The 23,598-nt window shown below is 39.8% G+C and overlaps 1 protein-coding gene across 6 annotated transcripts in view; it reads right to left on the reverse strand.

Moving 5' to 3' along the window:
* Positions 1 to 23,598, reverse strand: part of Srgap2 (SLIT-ROBO Rho GTPase activating protein 2) — a 217,218-nt gene that overhangs the window by 62,127 nt on the left and 131,493 nt on the right. For all 6 annotated transcript variants that reach the window (XM_041648002.1, XM_041648000.1, XM_041648001.1 and 3 more), the window contains exons 5-7: positions 10,296 to 10,358; positions 3,210 to 3,425; positions 2,273 to 2,401 (exon numbers count right to left, since the gene is read on the reverse strand). In XM_041648002.1, the coding sequence (XP_041503936.1) occupies positions 2,273 to 2,401; positions 3,210 to 3,425; positions 10,296 to 10,358 (408 nt within the window). The remainder of the gene's footprint in view (positions 1 to 2,272; positions 2,402 to 3,209; positions 3,426 to 10,295; positions 10,359 to 23,598) is intronic.

Consider the following 23,598-nt stretch of genomic DNA (forward strand, 5'->3'; position numbering starts at 1 on the left):
TGATTTTATTGCTCCCTTAAAGGATCATGGTTTGAGAAAACTAGAGGGTGTGACTATGTCTTAGGTGAAACATTCTATTTATAACGCTGATGCTGAACACACCTTGCCAATAAATGAACTAAGTGATTATGGAGAATAGTAGTGGTATCGGCTTTTTGGGAGGCAGAGGCAGGTGGATCTCTGTGAGTTGAAGGCCAGCCTGGTCTAGAAAGCAAGTTCCAGGACAGTCAATGCTACACAGAGAAACTCTGTCTCTATAAAACAAAACAAAACCAAAAAATCCCAAAGAACAAAAATAGTAACCTTCGTTCTACAAAAATAAAATACCAAACAAAAAATAAAATAAGATACAGTCAAAATACAACCCAAACAAGAACAAATTTGCTCATGGCCTGGAATGCTGCCACCCTGGACTTGTTCACTACCCCTACATCCATGCCTGTCAAATAAACACTACAAAGGCTGTCTTCTTTTCCAATGCTCTTCAAATCACAACCTATCAAAGTTAGGCTCTCAGCAGGCTACTTATTTATTTTGAGGGAAAAAAGTACAGAACAGTTTGCTTCTTATATGGTTTTTAAGACATCTGCCCATGCTTGATGAAGTGCCTACTTGTTACAAAGGTTGTAATTCATACAGCAAAAGCCTCTTTTCTCCTGAAGTAAGCAATTTATTGAAACTGGTACACATATCCTCTAGAGACAAAAGAAAGAGGACAACCCAGTAAAAGGGGTACAATACCCTGTCTGGTCTAATTTTTAAATCTTATTTATTTTACCAAATGTGGGGTAAATAGCAGAAAGTGAGCATAAAAAGTGACTGTCTTCCTCATGCTGAGAATGGGTCTCCACCAACAGTGAAGCAGAAGAATAAAAGGACTGGTTTAGGGTTTTGACCTCCACTGAAGGACAGTGTTCAGATTGGCATCAACAAGCAGAGAGAACAAAGGAGCCTGAACAGAGACCAAGGCTCCACTTTCCAGCTGAGACGATGATATCTAAGGCATTAGGAGGCCAAAACCTGCTGATCAAAACTCCCTGCTGAAAGGAAAGCAGGCTGTATTTTAGAGACGTTCCCAGCAACCCTGATATAGGGCAGATTTCAACTGTCCAGGTCTTTATTTTACTAGGGGTAGAGGAGTAGGAAATAGAGCAGAGTTCCAGAATAGTTGAGCAGTGAGCCTAAGATGTGCTAACTAATTATACAATAGTGAATCTGAGCCCAGATTCCCCAGATGATGTAAAGCACAGCAGGTGTACTTGTGAAGAAACCAAGGTCATGTGCAATTTGGACCAGAATCTTGCAAGCTCAGCTGCTGTTGCCAAGAATCTAAGGCAAACAGCAGGTCTCAGAACTGATACTGCTGGTGTCCTAAGACTAGACTGCTGATGCTCAATCAGCTGGCTCTAGACCCACTTGGTGGTTGGAAGGAGACATGAGAAAGGGTATGCTTATATAGTTTCATATAAAGCTTGCCCAGGAATTGGGCTAGACTGCAGTCTGCATGTGAGAGACATTTTAGGACACAAAGATTGAGCAGAAGCAGTAAGAAACCAAAGCAAAGACTAACCCAGGAGGTCAAAGACAAATGGTTGCCTACAAAACATACATTCAAACTAATCCTCTTGTCTCTCTCTTTCATTTTTGCGGCACATCTCAAAAGAGAACAGGGCAGAGTATCAGTAGCATCTGGATGTCTTCTAGACAGGACCCTAATCTGCAGCACAGCGCAAACCCATAACCTTGGGCAAGCATGTCTCTTAACTCTCTGGATGACAGATTAAGACAGTAAGGGTGATGTGACAATGAGATGGGAAAACACCAGGAAACAGGAGTGGATATGTAACTATAAGCATGGTATTTTAACTCCTCTTGTTGCTGCTTTCCATAAGCTTCTGACAGTCTGATGTAAGAGACTCGTTTTTGATAAACAGAAGAGCACAGCAGTCATGAACATGGGTTTGGGAATCAGAATTTGGTGTCAATTTTGTTCCATCCTTTTACTAACTCTGGATAAATCACTAAACTCTCTGGGTGTCAGTCAATAGCTACAGATGGTTGCTTTTCTCTCACGAATGCTGTGCGGCATGAAGACAGCAGTGTGAAGCGCATCCTGCCTAGTTTCAGAAATGCAGTCACTAGTTCCCTCTTTCTGTGTTTAGCCATCTCAGCCTTTTTGAGAAAATTTGAAGATGGTGGCATGATCCGCTGTTTAAAGGTGATGCGCTTACATCAGACATCCAGATGCTCCCACCCCAGCTTTAGTACTTACATCAATAATATCAGACAGGTCATGGATGTAGTACTTGAAGACAGAAGCATTGGTTGCCTCCAAAGCCAGTAAGTACTCATTCCGGGCTTTAATGGCCTTCAGCTTATTCTCTGTGTACTTGGCTTGTCGCTGAAAAGAAAACATACGTTCACTTTTAGTTTTTTTTTTATTAAAAAAATTAAAAATGTTTACTTATTTCATGTGAAGTGGTGTGTGTGTGTGTGTGTGTGTGTGTGTGTGTGTGTGTGTGTTTAAATGCATACAGGCCTTTGTGTTTTTATGGAAATTGGAGGGCAACTTGTAGGAGTCATCTCTTTCCTATCCTGTGGGTTCCTGGGATTGAACTTGGGTTGTCAGGCTTAGTGAAAAATGCAGTTACCTGATGAGCCATCTTGCTGACCCATTTTTTAAAAGAGGTTGAAAACGTTCTGTGAGAGATGAAGGACAGCACATCAAGAGCCTCCACTTGCTGCTACTCCCTGTGTACATCTGCTTTAAGCTGAACTCTAAGTCTGACTAATGAGATGAATGTGGTTTAAGGCTATCTTCACATACTATTCTCCATCCTTGCTGTCACCCTGGAGAGGGTACTTCCACTTCTCCCCCTGAACACTGGTATCTAAACTGAAACACAAGCACCACAGTCTCCCCTGTTTCTCAAAGCAATAAGACATTTCACCTGATTTGGAAAATGAGCTGAGAAAAGTGACTACTGATTCCTGTCAATATACTTGAAGGTAAAGTCTGTGAGTTCATATGCTTAGGTTTTTCCAATAGCCAGGACTCATGGCAAGACACAGAAGGACTCTGGTCAGTAGGCACTAAAGGAACCCAGAGCTACTTTGTTTAGCTCTTCATGATACCTACTGGAAAATTACTACCAATCTTGCCTTCTGAGCACCCCTTTCTGTCTCTACAGTTGCCAGAGCACATATACCTTCTCCTTCATCTTCTCAATCTTCTTCACCGAGCTCCTTCGGACATGTTTCTCCTCAATGCGGACATTGGCAGTGGAATCAGGGGAGCGTGGAGTTTGCCGGTCCTCTTGCTTCACTGATTTACCAATTTGCTTCTCTTCTTGTTTCTCTGCTTCCTTTAGTTTGCTCTGAGCACTGATACTGTCGGCATTGTACATGTGATATGTTTTCATGACCTGCAAGACATTTTCCACCCAGAGGTCAAGCCAATGGCGTCAACTCTATTTTACAGACTAATAGACTCAGCCAGACCTATCCTATATGAAGCAATATTCACATTCTTCTATGGGGAAAATCCAGAAATGTCTGGTCAGCACATGTATATTAAGGACTACATGTAAGTATAGACTATGTTATTGCAATGATTTCATATTAATTTTATCATTTTTTACTTTTATTCATCATTATCTGTAAGCATGACCTTTATATTGGCTCAGTAATTTCTATTGCTAAGTCACCTTATAATGCTAAGTAAAACAAAAAATAAGAACACCTCAAAAGGCAACATGACCAAAGGTGTAGTCTATATTTTTATAACTTTCAAATATAAAGCAAGGAAGAAGAAAATGTTCCAAAAGTTCTGGTCTGCTTTATCTCCATTACACACTTGCTCTCACAGAAATACATCAATAGCAACTGCTACTTGCTGAGCACTTAATATATTTTTGGCTTTGTACCAAGTGACCCCCCACATCCCACCCTGTTAGTTTCCTTCATGTAACAATCCTACACCCCAGACAATGTCCAGTGAAGGCTGTAGACTGCACAATTCAGGTAAGAGGCAGGAAAGAAGAAATTTCATATACGTGTAACTGGAATTGGTCACAAGCACAAAGTAATATAAAAGGAAGGCCATAGGGCCAGGTGTGGTGGCACATCTCTTTAATTCCTGCACTCCAGAAGTAGTACAGAAAGATTTCAGTCAGTTCAAGGCCAGCCTAGTCCACATAGCAAGCTCCAGGACAGCCAAGACTATACATAGAGACCTTGCCTTTAAAAAATGGGGGGTGAAAGAGGATATAATTTTCAAATTTTCCAAAGGAGCTATTGTCCAGGAGTTAAATATGATTTTTTAGCAAGAAGGTCAGGAAGATTGAATCTCAGGTAATTTTCAGTGCTCCCAAATATATTACTTCTAGTCACACAGGGGCTGACCCTACTTTGCATGAAATTTCCGTTTCCACACAGGCAGCTTCCAAATTAAAACACTTGATAACAAATCGAGCAATTGGAAATTCTTGAGTGCTGAAACTTTGATGCCATGAAGTTTATTTGAAGAGGAGAAATAGAAAGTCTAGGAGTAGGGTGTACTCTTGTGTGGCTGACAACAGAAACACACTACTCAATATTTGCAATAATCTCTAGCATTCAGTGCACGCTGTAAGCCAGCAGTTTTATGTGTGCCACTTGACTTAATCCTCATGATAATGCTATGAAAGACATGTTGGTATTTCTACTTTTAATGATTAAGGAAGTAGGTCTCAATGACATTACCTACGGCACCCAAAGTCTTCTTACAACTAGTAAATGGCAGAATCAGAATTCAAACCTAGGTCTGTCTAACTCCAAAGTCCACACCTTACCTACTAAGTGACAGCCTTCTGCATAGAAATGAAGCTGGGAGGCAAGACAAAGGACAGCTGAGGAAATTTCAAAGAGAGAACTGCTCAACCAAGAGCAGTGCCTCAGTCAGGGGCTGCATAGACCCCAGAGAACAACTGGCAATGTCTGGAAATATTTTTGACTTTAGAAACTTAGAGGTTGCTAGTAGCTAGAGACAGGATACATTGAGAGTCCATAAAGTGTCTGTTTTAGAATGTCAGTGGTGCTGAGGCTGGGGAAAGATAGGATCTTGTGGACGTACTTAGGATCACATGGAGATGCAATAAGGAATAACAAAGAGGTGCAATGCAGTCTCAATTATGTCTCATTTTAGATACAGAGTAATTTAAATATTCACCTTACTCCGAACTGACATTTCCTGGAAGCTCTACTCTGCCTATACTCTGAATACCAACAACCAATGGAATTAAAGAGGCTTTTCTATGAAGGATCTGACTAGATCACGACTTTTCCTGTTAGGAGGTAAGAAAGGCATCTGCTTTCCTGGCTGAGGAAGGACAGATGAGGAGCTCTTTTTCCTTTTTTCACTTGAATGTAATTAAGGAATTTAATCACTAGAGTAAAGCATTATAACAGTAGTTTTTGTGTGTGTTGGTGGTGGGTGGTTTTGAGAAAGAAACTCTGTGTAGCCCTGGCTGTCCTGGAATTCATTTTGCAGACCAGGCTGGCCTCAAACTCACAGAAATCCACCTTCTTCTGCCTTCCAAGTGCCGGGATTAAATGCATGCACCACCAATGCCCAGTGTTAAAAGTAATTTTAAAATAGTGAATTTTTATTTTATGAAGTACAGGATAAGGAGGAATATGGCAAATGGACATGAGAGATCAGAACACTCAAAGAATTCTCGTACTAGATAACAATGAATAAAACAACAGCTTATATTGTTCTTTGCCCTCAAAGAATGTAAAGAAACCTCTCATTGAAAGAAAATAAAACATTATCCAAGCTAAGAAACTGAATTCTCAAAGATAGCATGACTTTTTTCTTTGCTTTCTCTTCCATAGTTGGGAAATGTCATATAAAATGCCTTACTTTAAAATACGAGCAGGCAGCCAAGTGTGATGGCATATGCCTTTAGTCTCAGCATTAGGTAGGCAGAGGCAGTGGATCCCTGGCCTCAAGCCTGGTCTACAGAGAGAGTTCCTGAACAGCCAGGGCTACATAGAGAAACTGTCTCTAAAGCACCCCCCCACCCCCCCCCCCCCACACACAAGTTCCTAATGTTTTCTAGGATAAGCAAGATCAAGATAGGCAATTTGCAGGAAACACAGTATTAGAGAGAAAAAAAAGGGCTGAAAAGTTTATCAATAAGAGCCCCAGAGAGATGAATGAGAATGGAAAAGATTCAGCACCATAAACTAAGTCCTCAGTCAGTGAAGGGAGTTAGGGAGAATATAGGGTGAAAAACTGAAGAGTTCTTGGCAACTGGCAATTAAGATTTAATTCTTGTACTTCTCCAAGGAGCTTGACCTCCCCTTCAGATATGTAAAGGAATTACCTCATTTTGCTTGCTGCTTCCTCTCTCCCCCAACATGAAAATGAAACGTCTTGAATTTAGCACTCTCTCTTGTCTTTGTGTCCCCAGAGCCTAATGATAGGGTCAAACAGACAAACAGTATCTGGGGACTACTAGCTGACAATGTTTCAAGGGAACAGGTGCTGACTTTCAATTTAAAGCAGCTCTTCAACCAGCTGCTGCACCAAGTCAAGGAGACATACTCAGGGATTCAGGGATAGTACAGAAGCCTAACACCTCTGGAGTAAAGACAGTCCCGCTATCTCTTCTCTTCTCCTCCCCCTCCCCTCGTTAGCATTTCCTTGGCTCTTCATAGCCAATCCATATGGCTTCCCTGCCTCCATATACACTCTTTCCTGTGGGGCCTTCATGGGATTTTCCAGACACAGCCTCTCTGTACAGTTGAGGCAGACAATCCCAGAGTTCTTTGGGAAACACTGAGCTCTGACTTCAAAGGCATTCCTACAACATCAGAAAGAAAATGAAAACCATTTTACCAGGGCTTACAAGCCAGCCAGCTCATTGTGATGGAGAGGAGGATAATGGACAGGCATACATATGCACAAGAATCACTGGGACTGCTCTCTGAAGAACAGCTGTGGGAAAACTCCCCCTGGCACCAAATGCTAAATCAGGGAAATCAAAGCCCCTTCAAACAGAAGAGGAAGGTGCAGGGAAGCAGCTGGCTACTTGGTGGGGTTCTTAATCTCTTGTTCAGAGGCATCTTTATTTAGAACTACCTGGGCTCTGCCCCTTGGGTCAACAAGGTTTGAAAGCACTTAGATTATCAACCTTTGAGCAACTGGTCCCCTCAGATGAGTATTCAGGGGTGTTAGGGCAGCTGCAAGAAGAGCACTGAGAAAAAGAGAGAGTTTCTTAATACCTGGATCTCTTTTCCAGTGACACATGAGTCACAAATAAATTTCTGTTGTTGACAGGATCAGTGAAAGCAGAGAGCTTTCTTATATAGAGCAAATAAGGGAAATGCTCTTGGAAGAAACTCTCCCTGTTCTTTTCCTAACACCTAAAAAGTTTATGTAAAGCAAATAGCTTTCCAAAGCCAGCATGCAGTAGTATCAACTTCCTACTTGAGGAAACCACTATCTCATGCAGGGTGACTAACATCCTGCTTTCCTCAAGACTACCAATTCAGCACTAAAAATATGTCCCAGGAAACTGTGTAGCTCTGGCTGGCCTGGAACTCACTGTGTAGATCAGGTTAACCTCAAACTCAACAGATCCACCTGCCTCTGCTTCTCAAGTGCCGAATGATAGTTGTCTGACTACATCTGGCTCTCTCTTATGAGCAAAAGGCAAACAAGCAAAAAGGGATGGACAGTCACCCTAATCTCAGGCCTTTTTTCAGATCAGCCCTAAACTAATCTTACCCTAGATAAGCAACAATTCTTAATTCCATCCTGCAACTTTTCTAGTGACCTGTACAGAATCTTCAAACTCACTTGACTCTTAACTATAGTTTGATATTTTGGAAGTATGAATTCCTTGATCACTGACAGCCACATGGCATGCAGGTATCAGAATATGGTGTTTGCTGCTGCTTTTGGGCAAGAGTAGGATGGAAAACCCACAAACTTCACATCAACTCTCATCATCATGCTGACTTTTGCAGTGGGCGGTATCCCTCTACATGTATGCAGCTCATAGTCTGGACAGGAGAGAACCTTGGGGGTCTAAGATAGTGGTCTATAGCCAGCACGCCCAGGTTTCTCAGTCTTGATACTATTGACATTTGGAGCTGGATAATTATTGTGGTAAACTGTTCTGTGCATTGTAGGATGTTAGCAATATACTTGACCCCTACTTTTTAGATGTTACTAGGCTATCAACCCTTCAGATGTGACAACTGAAAATATCAGCAGACATCACCACACATTCCATTTTGTGGGGGTGGGGGAGAGGCGATCACTCTGCTTAAGACTCATTGTACCAGACTGTTTGGCCCTCTCTGGAACTTCTTGGTGTCCTCTTCTATTTTTCTCTTTTTATTTAGAGGTAAACATCTAAGTCCTATTTGGGACTTAGACAAATGACAAGTATACCAATTCATGGCAAAGCAGGGGCGAGCACACTCACCAAACCTGCATGTGAATGCCAATGAGAAGGCCTTATGCTCTGTATTAACTGAAGGCACATGGTGGTCACAAAAGCAACTAGCCAATATTGATCTGCAGACTAATCGTAGAAGTCTTAACTGACTAGGTAGAGGCCTAATGACCTGAGTTTGATGCCCACATCCCACAAGGTGGCAGGAGAGAATCAACTTCCGAGAATGGTCCCTTATGCACAGACAAACATCTTTTAAAAATAAGTAAGTAGGGAGTGGGGTAAGATCTCCCAGCTTGTCCTTTATCAGACAAACCAGCAAACTCCACAGTTTTCTTCCTCATTCCAGCACAATTTATACACTATGACTTGCTTTTTAAATCAAAGCTTATGAAGTGATCTACAACACCGGGTAAACTAAGTTAGTTCTTCCTCCGCTGCCTCACTGCAAACGTAGTATGCTGAGTCTGAGCTGGTCTGAGGTTTGCTGCTTGACTCCTGAGCAACAGCAGCAAATAGCAAAGGCCCAAGAAGCTTTGTATTGGGAAAGGAAAAGGAGTCCTATAATAACGTGTCACTTGTCTTAGGGAAGCAAGTCTCAGCTCTTCTTGGTACCTTTGAGATGCTCTAAAAATAAAGAGAAGTAAAGCAATGAAAAGATAAGGTTCAGGAAACTCATTCAGTTTGAAAATGGCTTACAATGTCATGCTTCTATTTTTAAAAAGTATTAACTTCATTTGAGAGAAATGAAAACTTGGGGTACAAAAGGTAGCAGCTATTATTTGGCTTCAGAGTATAAGAGTCACAGAGCAGAAATTCCAAACAATTGGAGCATCACTGGAGGCAAATTAGATGACCACTCTGCTCTATTTACCAACAGTTGCCATGACATAATGGCCACACCTAGGCTTCTGGAACAAGAATGTGGAATTCTCTGATCTCAAATGCTTGTGACGCACGTTACCACTGCCTGCCCATCCTGTGAAGGAAGGGGGTGAAGCAAGGAAGGGGTAAGAGGGAGTGAGGCAGAAGCAAATACAGAAAATCATTTTCACTTTCCAAAAGAGTAGGGCAACTCTGGAAAATTAAGACGCAATGTTGAGACAATCAAACTTTGGAAAGGGTCTATAAAAGCTTCAAGTTGTACAACTGAAGCATTCCTTCTATGACAACAGGAACTTCCTTGGTGGGTGCATGTTTTCAATATAACTAATAAAACATAACTGAGACAAAATAACCACCAGCCTTTCTGGGGAACATGGCATATATCTGCCTATGAGACTGCAGTCTGAGAGAGTTTGAAGTAGACTCGCTGTTTCTTCCAAGTTCATAGCTTACCTCTCTGCTGTGTTTTTGCAACACTCTCTTGGCCTAAAATGGTACTTCACATTGCAGACGTTAGGAATCTGTGCTTCCCTTTACAGAATCTGCTCTAACTCAAACCACAATGAATATAAGATTTGATGCATAACTTAAGACTGTACATGTTTTCCAACAAGAAGTAGTGCAATGTAGGCTACATTCTTTGCCATGAAGTTTGGGGTTCCTAGCTTGTTGGTAATGGTGACAGCTGTGCTGGTAACCTAGCCCTTCACTGCTCTCTTTCAGTGGTGCCCCAGATGAAGTCACAATAAGATTGCACAACTGGAAAAAATATTTTTGGCTCATTTGGTTTATAAAAAAATTGAGTGTGGAAAAATATATGGGTGGGGTCACCCCCAATAGGGAATGTGCACTGTCCTCAGCCTCAACTGAGTTCTGTTGTTGACATGATTATGGCTGCAAACTCTCAAATGTTGCTTCTCTCTATGATCACAAAGCCATGCGGCCGATCTGATTTACCGAATAAAGCTCGTTCAGGACCTTCATCAAATCATCTTGGAGTTGCTGGCCAACTTCTTTACTCTGTAAAGAAAAGAGGAAGGAAGGTTAATTGAAAAACAGAAGGAGATGGGAGGTGCAGCAAAGGCAAGAGCAGCACAGCCTCTGCAAATGACACAGACTCAGTTACAGCCCATTATTTAACCTAGCAAATCAGATAACCAATTATGGTCAGATTACTCACAGAGTTTTAATGAAATGAAACGAGCCCTTTCTATAGCCCAGTAAAGGTAATCATGTAGAGGGAAAATGGGTTATAGCCTTTGACTTTTCAATTGGTCCCAAAAGGAGGCCTGAGAGCCACATCCTACCTAGCAATTGTGGTTAGGTAGACAATGCTTTCTCAGATATTTGCAGGCAAACACTCCATTGGATTACTAAGGAAATTAAGATGTTCACTATGATGAGACAAAGAAAAGGATATAAATATTCAGGGACTCCAAAAGACCTTAAAGTCAATAGAAAACTCCAAGCAGGAAGATACTGTACTTCTAACCTGACAGCACACAAACCGCAGCAAGCTAGGATCCACAGGATTGGCTTGCACATTCCTTCTCCATAGAAGGAAAAACCACCTAAAATTGAGTGCATTTGTTTTTCCTGGCACACATGTTAAGGGTCATCCAATTCTTACTTGCTTCATTTCTTTCCCAAATTCCCAAGGCAGTAGTTCTTCAACAATGACTTCTTGCAACATTTAGTTAATACTACCTGACTCTATAATATATGTTGAGGAGTGTCTTACTGGCTAATTCTGAGCAGCAGTAGCTCTCTGATACTTGCTGCTGCCCACCGTAGGATGGCATCTAACCACACAGAATAGTAGGAACAAAAGAATGAGGAAGCAGGAAAGAAATGTGTCTTCTATTCTGAATGTTAGAAGTCAAGCCTAAGAAGGCAGAGAATAAAAACAATTGGTACCGCCAAGGTACTGTCCTTCAGATAACTACAACACTCAAGCACACTTCTAAATTTTTACTTATTCATACTGAGAATTGAACCTGCGGTCTCATGAATGCCAGGCCAGGACTCTACCGCTGGGCTGGATCTCCAACCCCTACATGACACTCTCCATAGCTCATTTTCTGGGCAGGGGATGAGTCCTTTCATTCATACTGCTTCTTTCAAGGTGTGTGTACTGTGTGCATACACAGGTCCCCACACCCCACCGCAGGGCACACAGGGGACAGAGAAGTCTTGCACGAGTCAGCTATCTCCAACATGGAGTTTCTGGGCATCATGGGTTGCCGGGTTTGTTAGCAAGTGTCTTTATCCACTGAATTATCTTGCCATCCCAAGCTTTACCACTTTACTATTGAGGCAGTCTTTGCTCTTCTTTTTCCTATTAGGGTATTCATTATGGAATATAACACAGGTGTGACTTCTATCATGAATAACTATATGTTTTGTACTTGATAATTTTAAAAACAAGCTGGAAGGACCCTAAAATTAGCAAATATAAAAGTTGCTGCTAGTCTTAGCTTTCCTATCATCTGATATATTTGTTATATTACTGTTTTGACAAAATACCTCTCAAGAAGCAATTTAAGGAAGGCATGATTTATTGTGGCTTATATATAGTTCAAGAGGATACATTCCATCTTGGTGGGGAAGGCATGGTAGCAGGAATGGAGAAGCTGGCAAGTCAGGAAGCAGAGAATGATCAGTTTGTGAAGATGGGTTATAAAACTTCAAGGTCTGATACCCATGACACACTTCTTCCAGGAAGCTTCCAACTCCTAAAGGCTCCATAACCTTCCCAAATCTTCCCATCATCTGGGGGACAAACTCATGAGCCTATGAAGAACATTTCATATTCAAACCACAGCACTTGCTATAATTTATCTGCTCCGGGCTTAATTTCTCTTCTGTAAAATGAAAGTCTTTCTTACTATAAGATCTGGAACTTAAAAACAACTGGAGAAAAACACAGGGAAGATATTTTAAGATATAGCATTTGCAAGGACTTTCTGAAAAGAACTCCACTAGTACAGGAAATAATCTTAAAAACTGAGAAAGTTTTTAAGGCGGTGGTGGCACACGCCTTTAATCCCAGCACTCCGGAGGCAGAGGCAGGCGGATCTCTGTGAGTTCAAAGCCAGCCTGGTCTACAAGAGCTAGTTCCAGGATAGGAACCAAAAGCTACAGAGAAACCCAGTCTCGAAAATTTAAAAAAAAAAAAAAACTGAGAAAGTGGATTACATCAAATTAAAAAAGCATTTTGTATAGCAAAGGAATCAACCACCAGAGTAAAGAGAGCCTACAGAAGGGGAGAAAAGTCTTTTCCAAGTATGTATCTGGTTATCTAGAATCCACAAATACCTTAAAAAATTAAACACCCATATAAGTGATGTTCCATTTCAAACCCAAGACAAATGCCTCAGGTGCCTATTTAACATACCCCAAAGCCCAAATCATCTAACCAATAAATGGACTAGTGAACTGAACAGATATTTCCTAAAGGAAGGAATTCAAGTGGCCAGTAAGTATTTAAAAAAAATATTCAAGATTCTTAGCCATCAGAGAAATGCAAATTAAATTGCTTTTAGATTTCATCACACTCCAATAAGAATGGTGTCATAAGACAACAGTAACAGCAAATGCTGGGTTCTCAAAAACTAAAACAGAGCTCAATGGCCCAGCTATACCAATCTTGGGAATATACTTGAAGGACTATAAGTAAACATACCAGAGACACATGTATATACATGCTTATTGTTGTACTATTTATAATAGACAGAAAATGGAACTATCCTAGATATCCATCAACACATGAATAGGGAAATAAAATATGCATATACACAAGAAAATTTATGTAGTCATAAAGAAAAGTGAAGTCATGACTTTTGAAAGAAAATGAATGTAACTGGAAACTACATGAAGTGAAATAAGTCAGACTCAGAAAAGTAAATACACAGTTGTTCTCTCACAAAGAATCCTGGTTTAAAATTGCCTGTGCAGGCCAACTACTAGAAAGAATATTATGAAAGGGGAGGAAAAGATTTTAAGAGAGCTGGGAAATAGAGTAATGGAATACATGTAATAAGAAAGCAGAAGTTGGTGTCAACTGGAGGAAGAAAGGGAAACAGCTGGAGAGAGGAACATAGGAAGAACTCGGAGGGAGGGAAACAAGAGAGAGCAAAATATAATGACATATATGCGTTAAGGTGCCAGCAAAAGCCAGGCAGTGGTGGTGCACGCCTTTAATCTCAGCACTCAGAAGGCAGAGGCAGGTGGCTCTCTGTGAGTTTGAGGCCAGTCTGATCTACAGAGTGAGTTCTAAGACAGCCAATGCCACACAGAAAAAACAAAGGGGGGGGGCAGAATGAAACTCATTGCTTTATATGCTAACCTAAAATATTAATTAAAAATTAAGACCTTTACCAAATGTCCTAGTTTGGTTTCTCTGATTCTATGATAAAACATTGATCAAAATTAGCTTAGGGGGAGGAAGGGTTAATTTGGCTTCTATAGCCCAATGTCCACTATTGAGGGAAGCCACGGCAGGAGCTAAAGCAGGAACTGAAGAGGACCATGGAGGAAAGCTGCTTACTGGTTAGCTTCCAGGCCCACCTACCTAGAAATGGTACTGCCCACAGTGAGCTAAGCCCTCCTACGTCAATGAGCAATTTAAAAATGTCTCACAGATATGCCACAAGACAATCTGACAGGGGTAATTCTTCATCTGAGGCTTCCTCTTCCCAGCTGACTCTAGGATTGTGTCAAACTGACAGGTGAAGCTTACTATGACACCAACCTCTACCATTCTATGGTTCTACACGATGTTTTATTGTAAGAAACATTAAGTATTAGTCTTTTTTTTTGTCAAATACATAAAACTTTTGCTTACAACAACGAGTTCAAATCTCCTCCACCTTGTAAGACTTTTATATAAAGGCTTTAATCACCCACCTAGTAAAACGGATTCATACAAAGGCTCCCCTGTATTCTTGGATCTTATGTGGCAGGCCCCTTTCTTATTTCCTTTGTGCTGATTCTTATAAAGCTAGCCAGTGGTGAAAGACTGAAGTGGGAGGGACCCTATCCAATGAAAAAGACAGCCACCACTTGCTTTAGAATAAAAATCAAGAATATTTCTTGGCCTTGTGTGCTTGATCAGAAATAAACTTTCTATTGTTTACTCTTGATCAACATTAAATTTCTGCCTTATAGAGACTTCATTTGGAATGGTGGTCTCTTTCTTGGGGGCTCGAATGTATTTCTAACAGTATGTTCATATTAGAGACAAACAGGCTGGCTTCAGATCAGACTAAAAGGCAATGCACAAGTTCTCTGCAAGGCCCCAGATGCTAGCAAAAATGAAAGCTTCAGGGATATCTTGCCTGTTTTAGATTTTCCATTCTTTCATTCAGTAACCTGGGAAAGAAAGCAGTCTTCAAATGCTGGGAAAAGACACAAGAAAGAATGGACAAGAAAGAATGCCTCTCATCTACAACTTCACCCTGCAGCCCCTTCCACAGTGAGGAATAGAGGAGCAAGTAGGTGAAGAGAGGAGAAAATGACTCATCATCTGCCTCAGAGTCAAGGTCAGAGTTGACCATGAGTATCACTATCAACTGCCGACCCTCCCAGCTGCAGCAGCTCCCCTTGCCAGAGCCTTCCAGTCTTTCTCACCCCATCCTTGTCTAAATGGCAAAGGTTAAATGAGATTGGACCTGAATCCTATGCTATGTTGCTTAGCTGTGACTTAAACTAGTAGGAGTCCAGCAGTGGAAGAGGAAGGGAGGGGGAGAGGAGGGAAAGTCTAACCAATAAAATAACAATTAAGACAGGCAGATGTTTCCTTTTGTATTCTGATTAGTCGGGAGAACCAATGAACTATTATCCTTGTTTATTTGAACAAGCTGCTGAAGCAATCAGATTTACCGCTCTCCTCTGGCTGGGTTAGGTAGCTAGCTCAGTTAAAATATACAATTAAAGCTCCTAACAGGAGTAACACTGACCCAGAAGACAGGCAGGAATTGGCCAGTGTCTCTCCTTTCACAGATGATAAAAAAGGCCACCTGTTCTCTATCTCAGAAGCCTCAGCGGTATGCCTTCAGGAAAAGCAAGGCATCAGGAAGTGCTTCCGTGCAGACCTCTTCAGAGGGGTTAAAGGAGCTGGGAGGCTAACATGCAGCCCCACCCAAAGACAAGGAGCACATTTGTTCCTAGGAACAACAAAGCTGATCCAGCCAAGAACAAGACAATGAGGGCTGCAGAGCTTTCCCTTCTCTATAAAGAAGCAAAGGAGTTTCTAGGCAGTGGAGAAAAGGGATTTACAGTGCAGTCTTTGTGCACCAACACATGGCCTGGATCTCTTTTCTTTAAAATTTCTTGGAAGAAAATGAGTCATCTAAACATTGCAGGAAACCAAACAGAAGTTGGGGTGGTTAATTTTGGGTAAAGTTTTTCTTTTGAAAGTTTGCATAGTTATCTTTGTCAAAAAAAGAAAGAAAGAAAGAAAAAGAAACATGAAAGGTAGCTAAATTTAGAATAGAAATGTGGCACAATTAACAATAGAATAGGAAGTGTGATGCTGTGCTCAGATCTGGATCTTTTATTTTGAAACTTATCATAATCTTTCTTGGCCTGACTGGAAGCCCCACTCTGCCTACTACAAAAGCAGCCTCATCTCCACGTTGTCCCAAAGTTCCCCACCACTGTGCCCAAGAATAAGGCAGCAGAGATATAGGCTCTGCTCTGCCTGAATGTAGGAGTGTCACTTGTTCCTGAGGCCCAAGGCATCAGATCGCCTGGGTCTGTACTTACAGAAAGTTATGAGCTGACAGATGGTGTGGGTTCAGAACCTAACTAAACTTGGGCCCTCTGGAAGAGCAACAGTGCTTTTAAACATTAAGCCATCTCTGTAAATCCTTCCCCGCATCTTTGTACTTTCTTAAGCCAATATGTTTTCTGAATGTTAATGGGTTTTGTCTGTTACCTTAAACAAAACAAAAAACAAATAAACAAAAATCCCACCAACTATAAGTGGGTTCTAAAACTAGTCTAGAAGAATCACCAGAAGAATCACTACTTGATTTTCTACTTATTCAGACTAGCGTAGCATAATTTGCCTATCTACACTACAAAACTTTTACTAGGCACAAAAATCTCTCCTTATTTGTGTGTATTTACGAAAACATTTTTCTGCCATGTGGTAGGAGCTAATTTCAGTTGGTCCCAATGCTGAAGCTGTCAGCAGGTATAAACAACAGGGTCATTTAATTCGGTGACATGAGACTGCATCAGCAGTTTTCCAAAAAAGAATCCAATTTTCAAGTGCACAAATCTCCATCAGTGCTAGCATCCTCTCTTCACCCCAAAGATACATCAGAGGCCAACTGTTCAAAAAAAAAAATCTAGTTTAAAACTAAATTGACATTTCCAGACCACAGAGGAAAGGGTTATAATGTTCTATTAAGCTCTGCAACAGGAGGCATGCCACCAAATCCAGGGTGGAGGTTTCAGAGGCAGTCTATTTCAAAGAGGCCGAGTTCCTGAGCGGGCAGTATTTTGCCCAGAATTCTTTGAAAGGTTAGGAGTGGTCTATTAGATATCAGGACCAATGTTAGTGATGGTGGTATCTGAACCTGGCTGACCTCTCCCATCCAGTTCTTTCAACAAAAACATGGTGCAGTGGAGGCTATTGCTGCAGGGGCGCAGAGAAGTGACCTAGCAGGTCAGAGCTGAGAAACAACTTCTGAATTTCCCTTCAAAATGTGTATTAAAATGGTCTTGCTAATCCCCATTCAATCACTGATGAATCAACAATAACTCTAGGTCAAGCTCTATCAGGACCTTATATTCTGGGGAGATCAAGATCATACAATATACGAATACAGTGCTAGGGGTATGTTTTGGTGGTAGAAGCCTTGCTTACCAGCTCAAGGCCTCAGTGGTGAATCTCTAGTGTGAAAAATGCTAACAATAATAGTAATTACATTGCAGCACAAATATTTTAAAGAAAGGTTGGCTTGGAGTTGCCATGTGAGAGACACTGGGAGTGCTTTGACATTCTGAAAATGCGTAGGAGGCAAGGATACTCAGTTCTGAAATTATAATCCAGTATGTCTACAATGAAAACCTACATGTAGTGCATAGTGCCTTACTGCATTTCATATTCTTTTCTATTTTTTTAAATACTAGTCATAACTCATAAATTTAAAGCAGTAGTGATAGGATTAGAGCCCACCAACCAAGACAGGAGCTAAATAACTTCTCCTCTTGAGATAGTTGATTACAGTTCAAAGTAGGTTTAGGTTTAATTACTGGATTCTGACAAGGGGAAAGACAGCTGGATTTAGAGAACGTAAAAAAAAAAACCCAGCAAATATTTATAGAACATCTATTTTATGTCATATACTTGTGGCTTAAATATAAAACAGAGAGTTTAAAAGTTCACAGTCTGCTGAGAAAGATAGACACTGACCTGATGTCTGAGCCTATCAGAATGCAATTCTTTCCATCTCAAAGGCATTAGCAGAAATGGAATGATCTTAGTTTAAGGATTGTTTTCCTTATCTCAGTCCAGCTTGCCAGAAACAGAAATCTGAGTTCTTAAAAATCAATCCAGTTGTTATACAGTAAATCCTCCTCCTTTGCACTTGCCTCTCTAATTACAAATGGCTGTTTCAGTTATGAAGGCACTGCTTCAGTATAAGTCAATCTCAAAAGCTTCCATACTGGCTAAAAAATAATGTTTGGAATCTGCTGAGTTTGTAAGCACCACATAAAACAACTTCACCAATAGCCACTTCACTCAGAAGTTAGTGGGCACAGCTGCATTTTCCCGGGAAAAGTCGTCTTACAGAAGAAACCTGACATACTATAGATCTGAAATTACTTGTTTCAGATTCTGTCCAATTATCTAAAAAAACCACAGTGTTAGAAAACCCAAAGCCACTAAAATATAAAACCACTGAAAATCAATGGAGCAGATATATTTCTCTTGAGAAGTTTATACCTGTATCTTGGTTATATACTCCAATCCATTTATTTGCTTGTTTGAGACTCAGGCTGGTCTCAGTCGTCCTCTGTAGCCAAAAACGATCTTTTAAGCTTTTGAACCCTCCTGTCTTCACCTCCCATGTGCTGGGGTTACAAGCCTACACTACCATACCCTAATTACTGTCCTTTTCTAAAGCATCTCTCTCTCTCTGTCTCAATTTTGCCTAAATCTACATCAAATTCTTAAAAAAAAAACTCAAAACAGCAAAACAACCAAAACCCAAAAAACTAAATGGAAAAAAACAGATCCCAAATCAATAATAATATAGAGTGATTTTGATAACCTATTCTCATATTTAAATAGGCCATCCATGTAGGAGCCAGAGAGGTCAAGGACATTTATACGAAAGCCCATAGAATCAACTAACCTGGGCTCATAGGGGTTCAGAGACTGAACTGACAACCAGGGAGCCTGCAGGGGACTGACCTAGTCCTTCTGCATATATGTGACAGCTCCTAACAGTGGGAGCAGGGGCTGTCTCTAACTCTTCTGCCAGTTTTTGGTACCCTCACACTGGGTTGTCTTGCCCCGCCTTAACAGGAGGAGAAGGGAACCTGCTTAGTCTTACTGCAACTTAATATACCATACTTCATGAATATCCATGAGGGGCCTGCCCTTTTCTGAATAGAAATGGAAGAGGAGGAGTGGAATGAGGGACAGGGAGGGGTGGGGAGTAAGAACTGGGAGGCGAGGAGGGAGTGGAAATTTGTAGTCGGGATGTAAAATAAATCAATATATTTATAAATAAATAAAATCCATACCAAAATCCAGCAAAGAAGCCTCGGGACTAAACTACACAATAGCTCAACTGGATTTAGCAGATAAATACAGAATAGTCTATCCAAAAATTATAGAACATAAGTCCTCAGCATTTCATGTACCCTCCCCTAAAGTATGCCACATTCTAGCCACAAAGGAAGTCTTATACAAAAAAACTGGATTAAAATTAATGTCTTATCCTATCAGAGTAGAATTAAACAAGAAAACAATAGTAACAAGAATCGTAGAAATTATTTTAAAATATGTATATGTAAAAATATACTCTAAGATGAGAAATTAGAAATTTTAAAATTCTTGGAATCAAATGAAAATAAAATCAAAACTTACCAGGACATCTGGGATACAGCTTAGGTAGTTTTAAGAAGAAAATTTACAGCTATGAGTACTTACATTAAAAAATGTACAAAACAACAACAACAAAAACCCAGACCTAATAATAATTGCTTTAGGACCTTAGAAAAAAAAAACAAGAACATACCAAACCCCAAAGCAGTGGACAATAAGATACAATGGAAATAAAAGCAGAAGTTAATAAAATGGACACTAAAAGAGCAATACAAAGAATCAAAGAGTTGGGGTTTTTTGTGTAAAAATAAATAAGACTGACAAAGTATTAGCTGATGACAAACTATTAGTCTTCTATTTATAAACAGAAGACTCAAATTTATAAAATTAAGAGATGAAAAGAGGGAGGCTACTATAGATTCCAACGATATCCACAGAATCATTAGTATTTAGTATGAAAAATTATATCCCTGAAAATTTAGAAGAAATGGGCAAATTTCTGTCCTGGGCTACTAATGTTAAATAAAGAAGACACAAACAGGTCAAACAGATCTGTAACAGTAACTGAGATTGGAGTAACAACTTCTCCCAACAAGGAAAATGTCAGGATCAAAAGGATTTGTCACCAAATTTTATGAAGAGTTTCAAGAAAAGTGAACACCAATGCTCTCAAATTTGTTCCATTACCAGGAAGGGAGGGAACACTGTGTTAAACTTCCTATAAGCTACCATTACCTAAATAACCAAACCAGGCAAGACACAACACAGACACAAAAATTGTTGCAAACTGAATTTAAAAATGCATTAAGATCATACACATGACTAACTTTTGTTTTTATTTCAGGGGTTTAGGTCAACATATTCAAAACATTAACTATGACATAGTAGATTTAAGGACAGAGTCACATGAGCATCAAACAAATACCCCTAACAAAATTCAACATCCCTTCATGATAAAAGCTCAGAAGAAACAAGAAAAACAAAACAAAAAACTTCAGTATAATAAAAAGCTGCATTACTAACTCACAGGCAAGATTATACTGCATAGGGAAAAACAGTCTTTCCCCCTCTTAAACCTAGAACCTACTACATTTTGTAAGTGAAACAGATAATCCAGACAAAACTGAATCCCATTGGAGTGGGACAGGTCAATAGTAAGAGGAGGCAGGGAGACACTGAAGGCCATCTGTTAGTCTGAACTTCATGTGTGTTTCAGTATCTTAGAAAGATGCATCTTACACTAAGAGAGAAAGCTCAAAACAACATCCATGAAACAAAAATCACATCTAAGTTTTCCCTTTTAAGTTATCATCGTAACTGCTGTCTTGGCAAATCTCCATCTGTTGTCACTCTTCAGGATAATGCCTTGAATGAAAATGTGTCTTCAGGTTCTCGTCTCATTTCAAAAACATTTACTGAAGTTATTCAGAAGGTGAATGCCTACTGCATTTCCAAGGCTGAACATTTGAGGCACTGAAACTGTATCTAGGTGAATCTGGGCATCTTCAAGTTGACTGGGACACACAAGGAACAAAAGACAAAAAGGCAAAAAGGACACTCAGTAGACATAAAATGAACTCAGGAGGAAAAGCAAGCAATGGCTTAGAAAGAAAGAGTCAGCATAGTAAGGTGCTTGCAAGCATATGCCCTTAAACAACAGCAAATCCCAGGAGTTGGAGAGTAGGAAGAATGCCTGTGTGTTTCCCAGATGGCTGGGCTGGGACGAGAGGTAACAGAGCTCGTCTGAAAGTTGGCATGCAAACACTGAGAAGAGGAAAGCAGCCTAGTAGGAAATGAAACAGTCAGCAGCACCCTACAGGAAATGCCGAAACAAGAAAACTGCTGATTAAATGAGAAAGAGGAACTTAGCAGTAAAGCCAATTCATCAGGAATCAGTGTAGTGTTAGAAGTCTTGACCTGCCTTAGAATCCCAGTATTGAGAAGGGAAAAAGCTCCAGGGGGTTTAAACATGAATATAACGTTTTCTTGACACTTCAGGTGCCAGAGTTAGATCTAAGAGGAACACACTGCCAACTTTAGAGTATTGAGAAAATCTCCCCAGCTACAATGGTGGTTCATAGCCTCTTCTCTCTGTGCATATTAATTACAGGAGCAGCTATTCCCATCCATCATGGCCCATGAACACTTTTTAAAAATCGAGATACTTGCCAGGTGTAGTGGCGCAAACCTTTAATCCCAGCACTCGAGAGGCAGAGGCAGGTAATCTCTGTGAGCTCAAAACCAGCCTGGTCCACAGAGCAAGTTCCAGGGCAGCCAGTTTCTAAGGAAGAAACTGTTTCCAAAAACAAAAACAGCAAGAGAAAAATCCATATCCTTTTGGATAGCAGGAGGATTTCAAGTCCAAAGCTAGCCTGGGCTACATAGCACATCTCAAAAAGGTTTTGATTATTTCTTTCATTGTAGGGCTTCTGGTGATTTTTTTTTTGCATTTTCTTATGTGTAAATATCTTTAGTTGACTTTCATTTCTTAAAGATACTTCTTTCTATTGTCTTCTATTTTTTAATTGCTCTTTGAAAACTCAGCAGTTAACTTTGCTGTTTGCTTCTTTGAGGGCAGCTAAATCCCCTTCCTCTGCTGTGAGATTTTTCTGTCACAGCTTTCATCAATTTGACCATAATTCACCTACATGCAACTTTCTCTGTATTCACACAACTTGGAGTTCATCAAAGCTTTCTTGCTCTGGAATAACATGGTTGTTGGAGGCAATTTATAGCCATCTTTTCCTTCAAATAATGCTTTCCTCCGTTCTCTTTGCTTTCTTTTGGAACTTCAAACATACACATGCCTATTCATCACCTCCATAAATTCAAAGCTGTTTTCTGTATTTTCCATCCTTTTATTACTTCACTATTTAGTATATTGTTTTATGACTCATCTTCAGGATAATTCTTCATTCAGCTTTGTTTAATCCATATATTAGGTTTTTATTTTAGTTGCTGCATTTTCCTCTTAAAATTTTGTTTTGTTCTTTTTATTACTGATAACATAATTCATGTAACACACAATCTTCTAGTTTAAATATTCAAAATTCAATACACAAAGGTTTCATAACCATGACCACTAACTTCAGAATACTGTCATCACACTAAAGGAGACCTCATAACTGTTAGTAATCACTTTCTATCCTCCCCTCAGTTCCTAGCAACCACTAATCTACTTTGTCTCTATGAACTAGAATAGTCTAAACTTTTCCTATAAATGAAATCTTATGGCGTGTGATCTTTTTTTTCTGGCTTCTTTGATTCAACATAGTGTTTTCGGATCCTGTAGCACCTATCAGTACTTCCTTTCTTTGTGGGCAGGACAAAGGCAGAGGACTGAACCCAGGGCCATGCACATGTTAGTGAGCAGGTAATCGAATACTTCCCTGCTCCACACCATATCTTTTCTTTCAATGGCTGAATATTACAAATAAAGAATCAATTTTGTTAATATTGCTTAACTTCTCTATGAACGAAGGTCATTCCCATTTCTTGATATTATAAATAATGCTATTGTGTACAAGTTTTTCTGGAAGCACATATTTTCATTTCTCTTCAGTTTATATCTAGGAGTGAAACTGCTGAGTTGTAGGATAATTCTAGGTTTCAGTTTTCACAGAATTACCAAATTTTTTTAAATACAGGGTCTTTCTAGGCATCTTCTAAACACTAAATTAAAATGTATCATCATGTCCAGTTCTTCACTATCATTTTATTTTCTCTCACTGATACTTTATTTTTTCTCTTTTTTCTTAAGTTATAGCCATCTTTATGGGTATGACAAATTACTTCACTGTGGTTTTGAGCTAAAGTTCATTAATAACTAACAATGCAGAGATCTTTACATTTCTTATGGGCCATTTGCTGATATCCTTTGGAGAAAAGTTTATTCTAGTTTTAGTTCATTTTAAAATTGGATTGCCTTTTGTTTTGAGATAAAAGTTCTTTTAAATATAACAGATACAAACCTTTTACAAAATACATGACTTGAACATATTTTCAGTATGAAAATAATAATGATATGAAATAATAAAGCTCAGTGTGTTTTGTTTTTCTTTAGTTGCTTGGTGTGGTATCTAGGAAACTATTGCTTAATCCAAAATCAGGATGACTTATCTTTATGTGTTCTTCTAAGGGCTTTATAGCTTTAGCTTTTACATAGGTATCTTTCATTCATTTAAATTT

This window comes from Microtus oregoni, unplaced genomic scaffold (assembly GCF_018167655.1).
Source record: "Microtus oregoni isolate MIOR12 unplaced genomic scaffold, Mior012 000003F_ref0000135, whole genome shotgun sequence".
Classification (NCBI taxonomy): Eukaryota; Metazoa; Chordata; class Mammalia; order Rodentia; family Cricetidae; genus Microtus; species Microtus oregoni.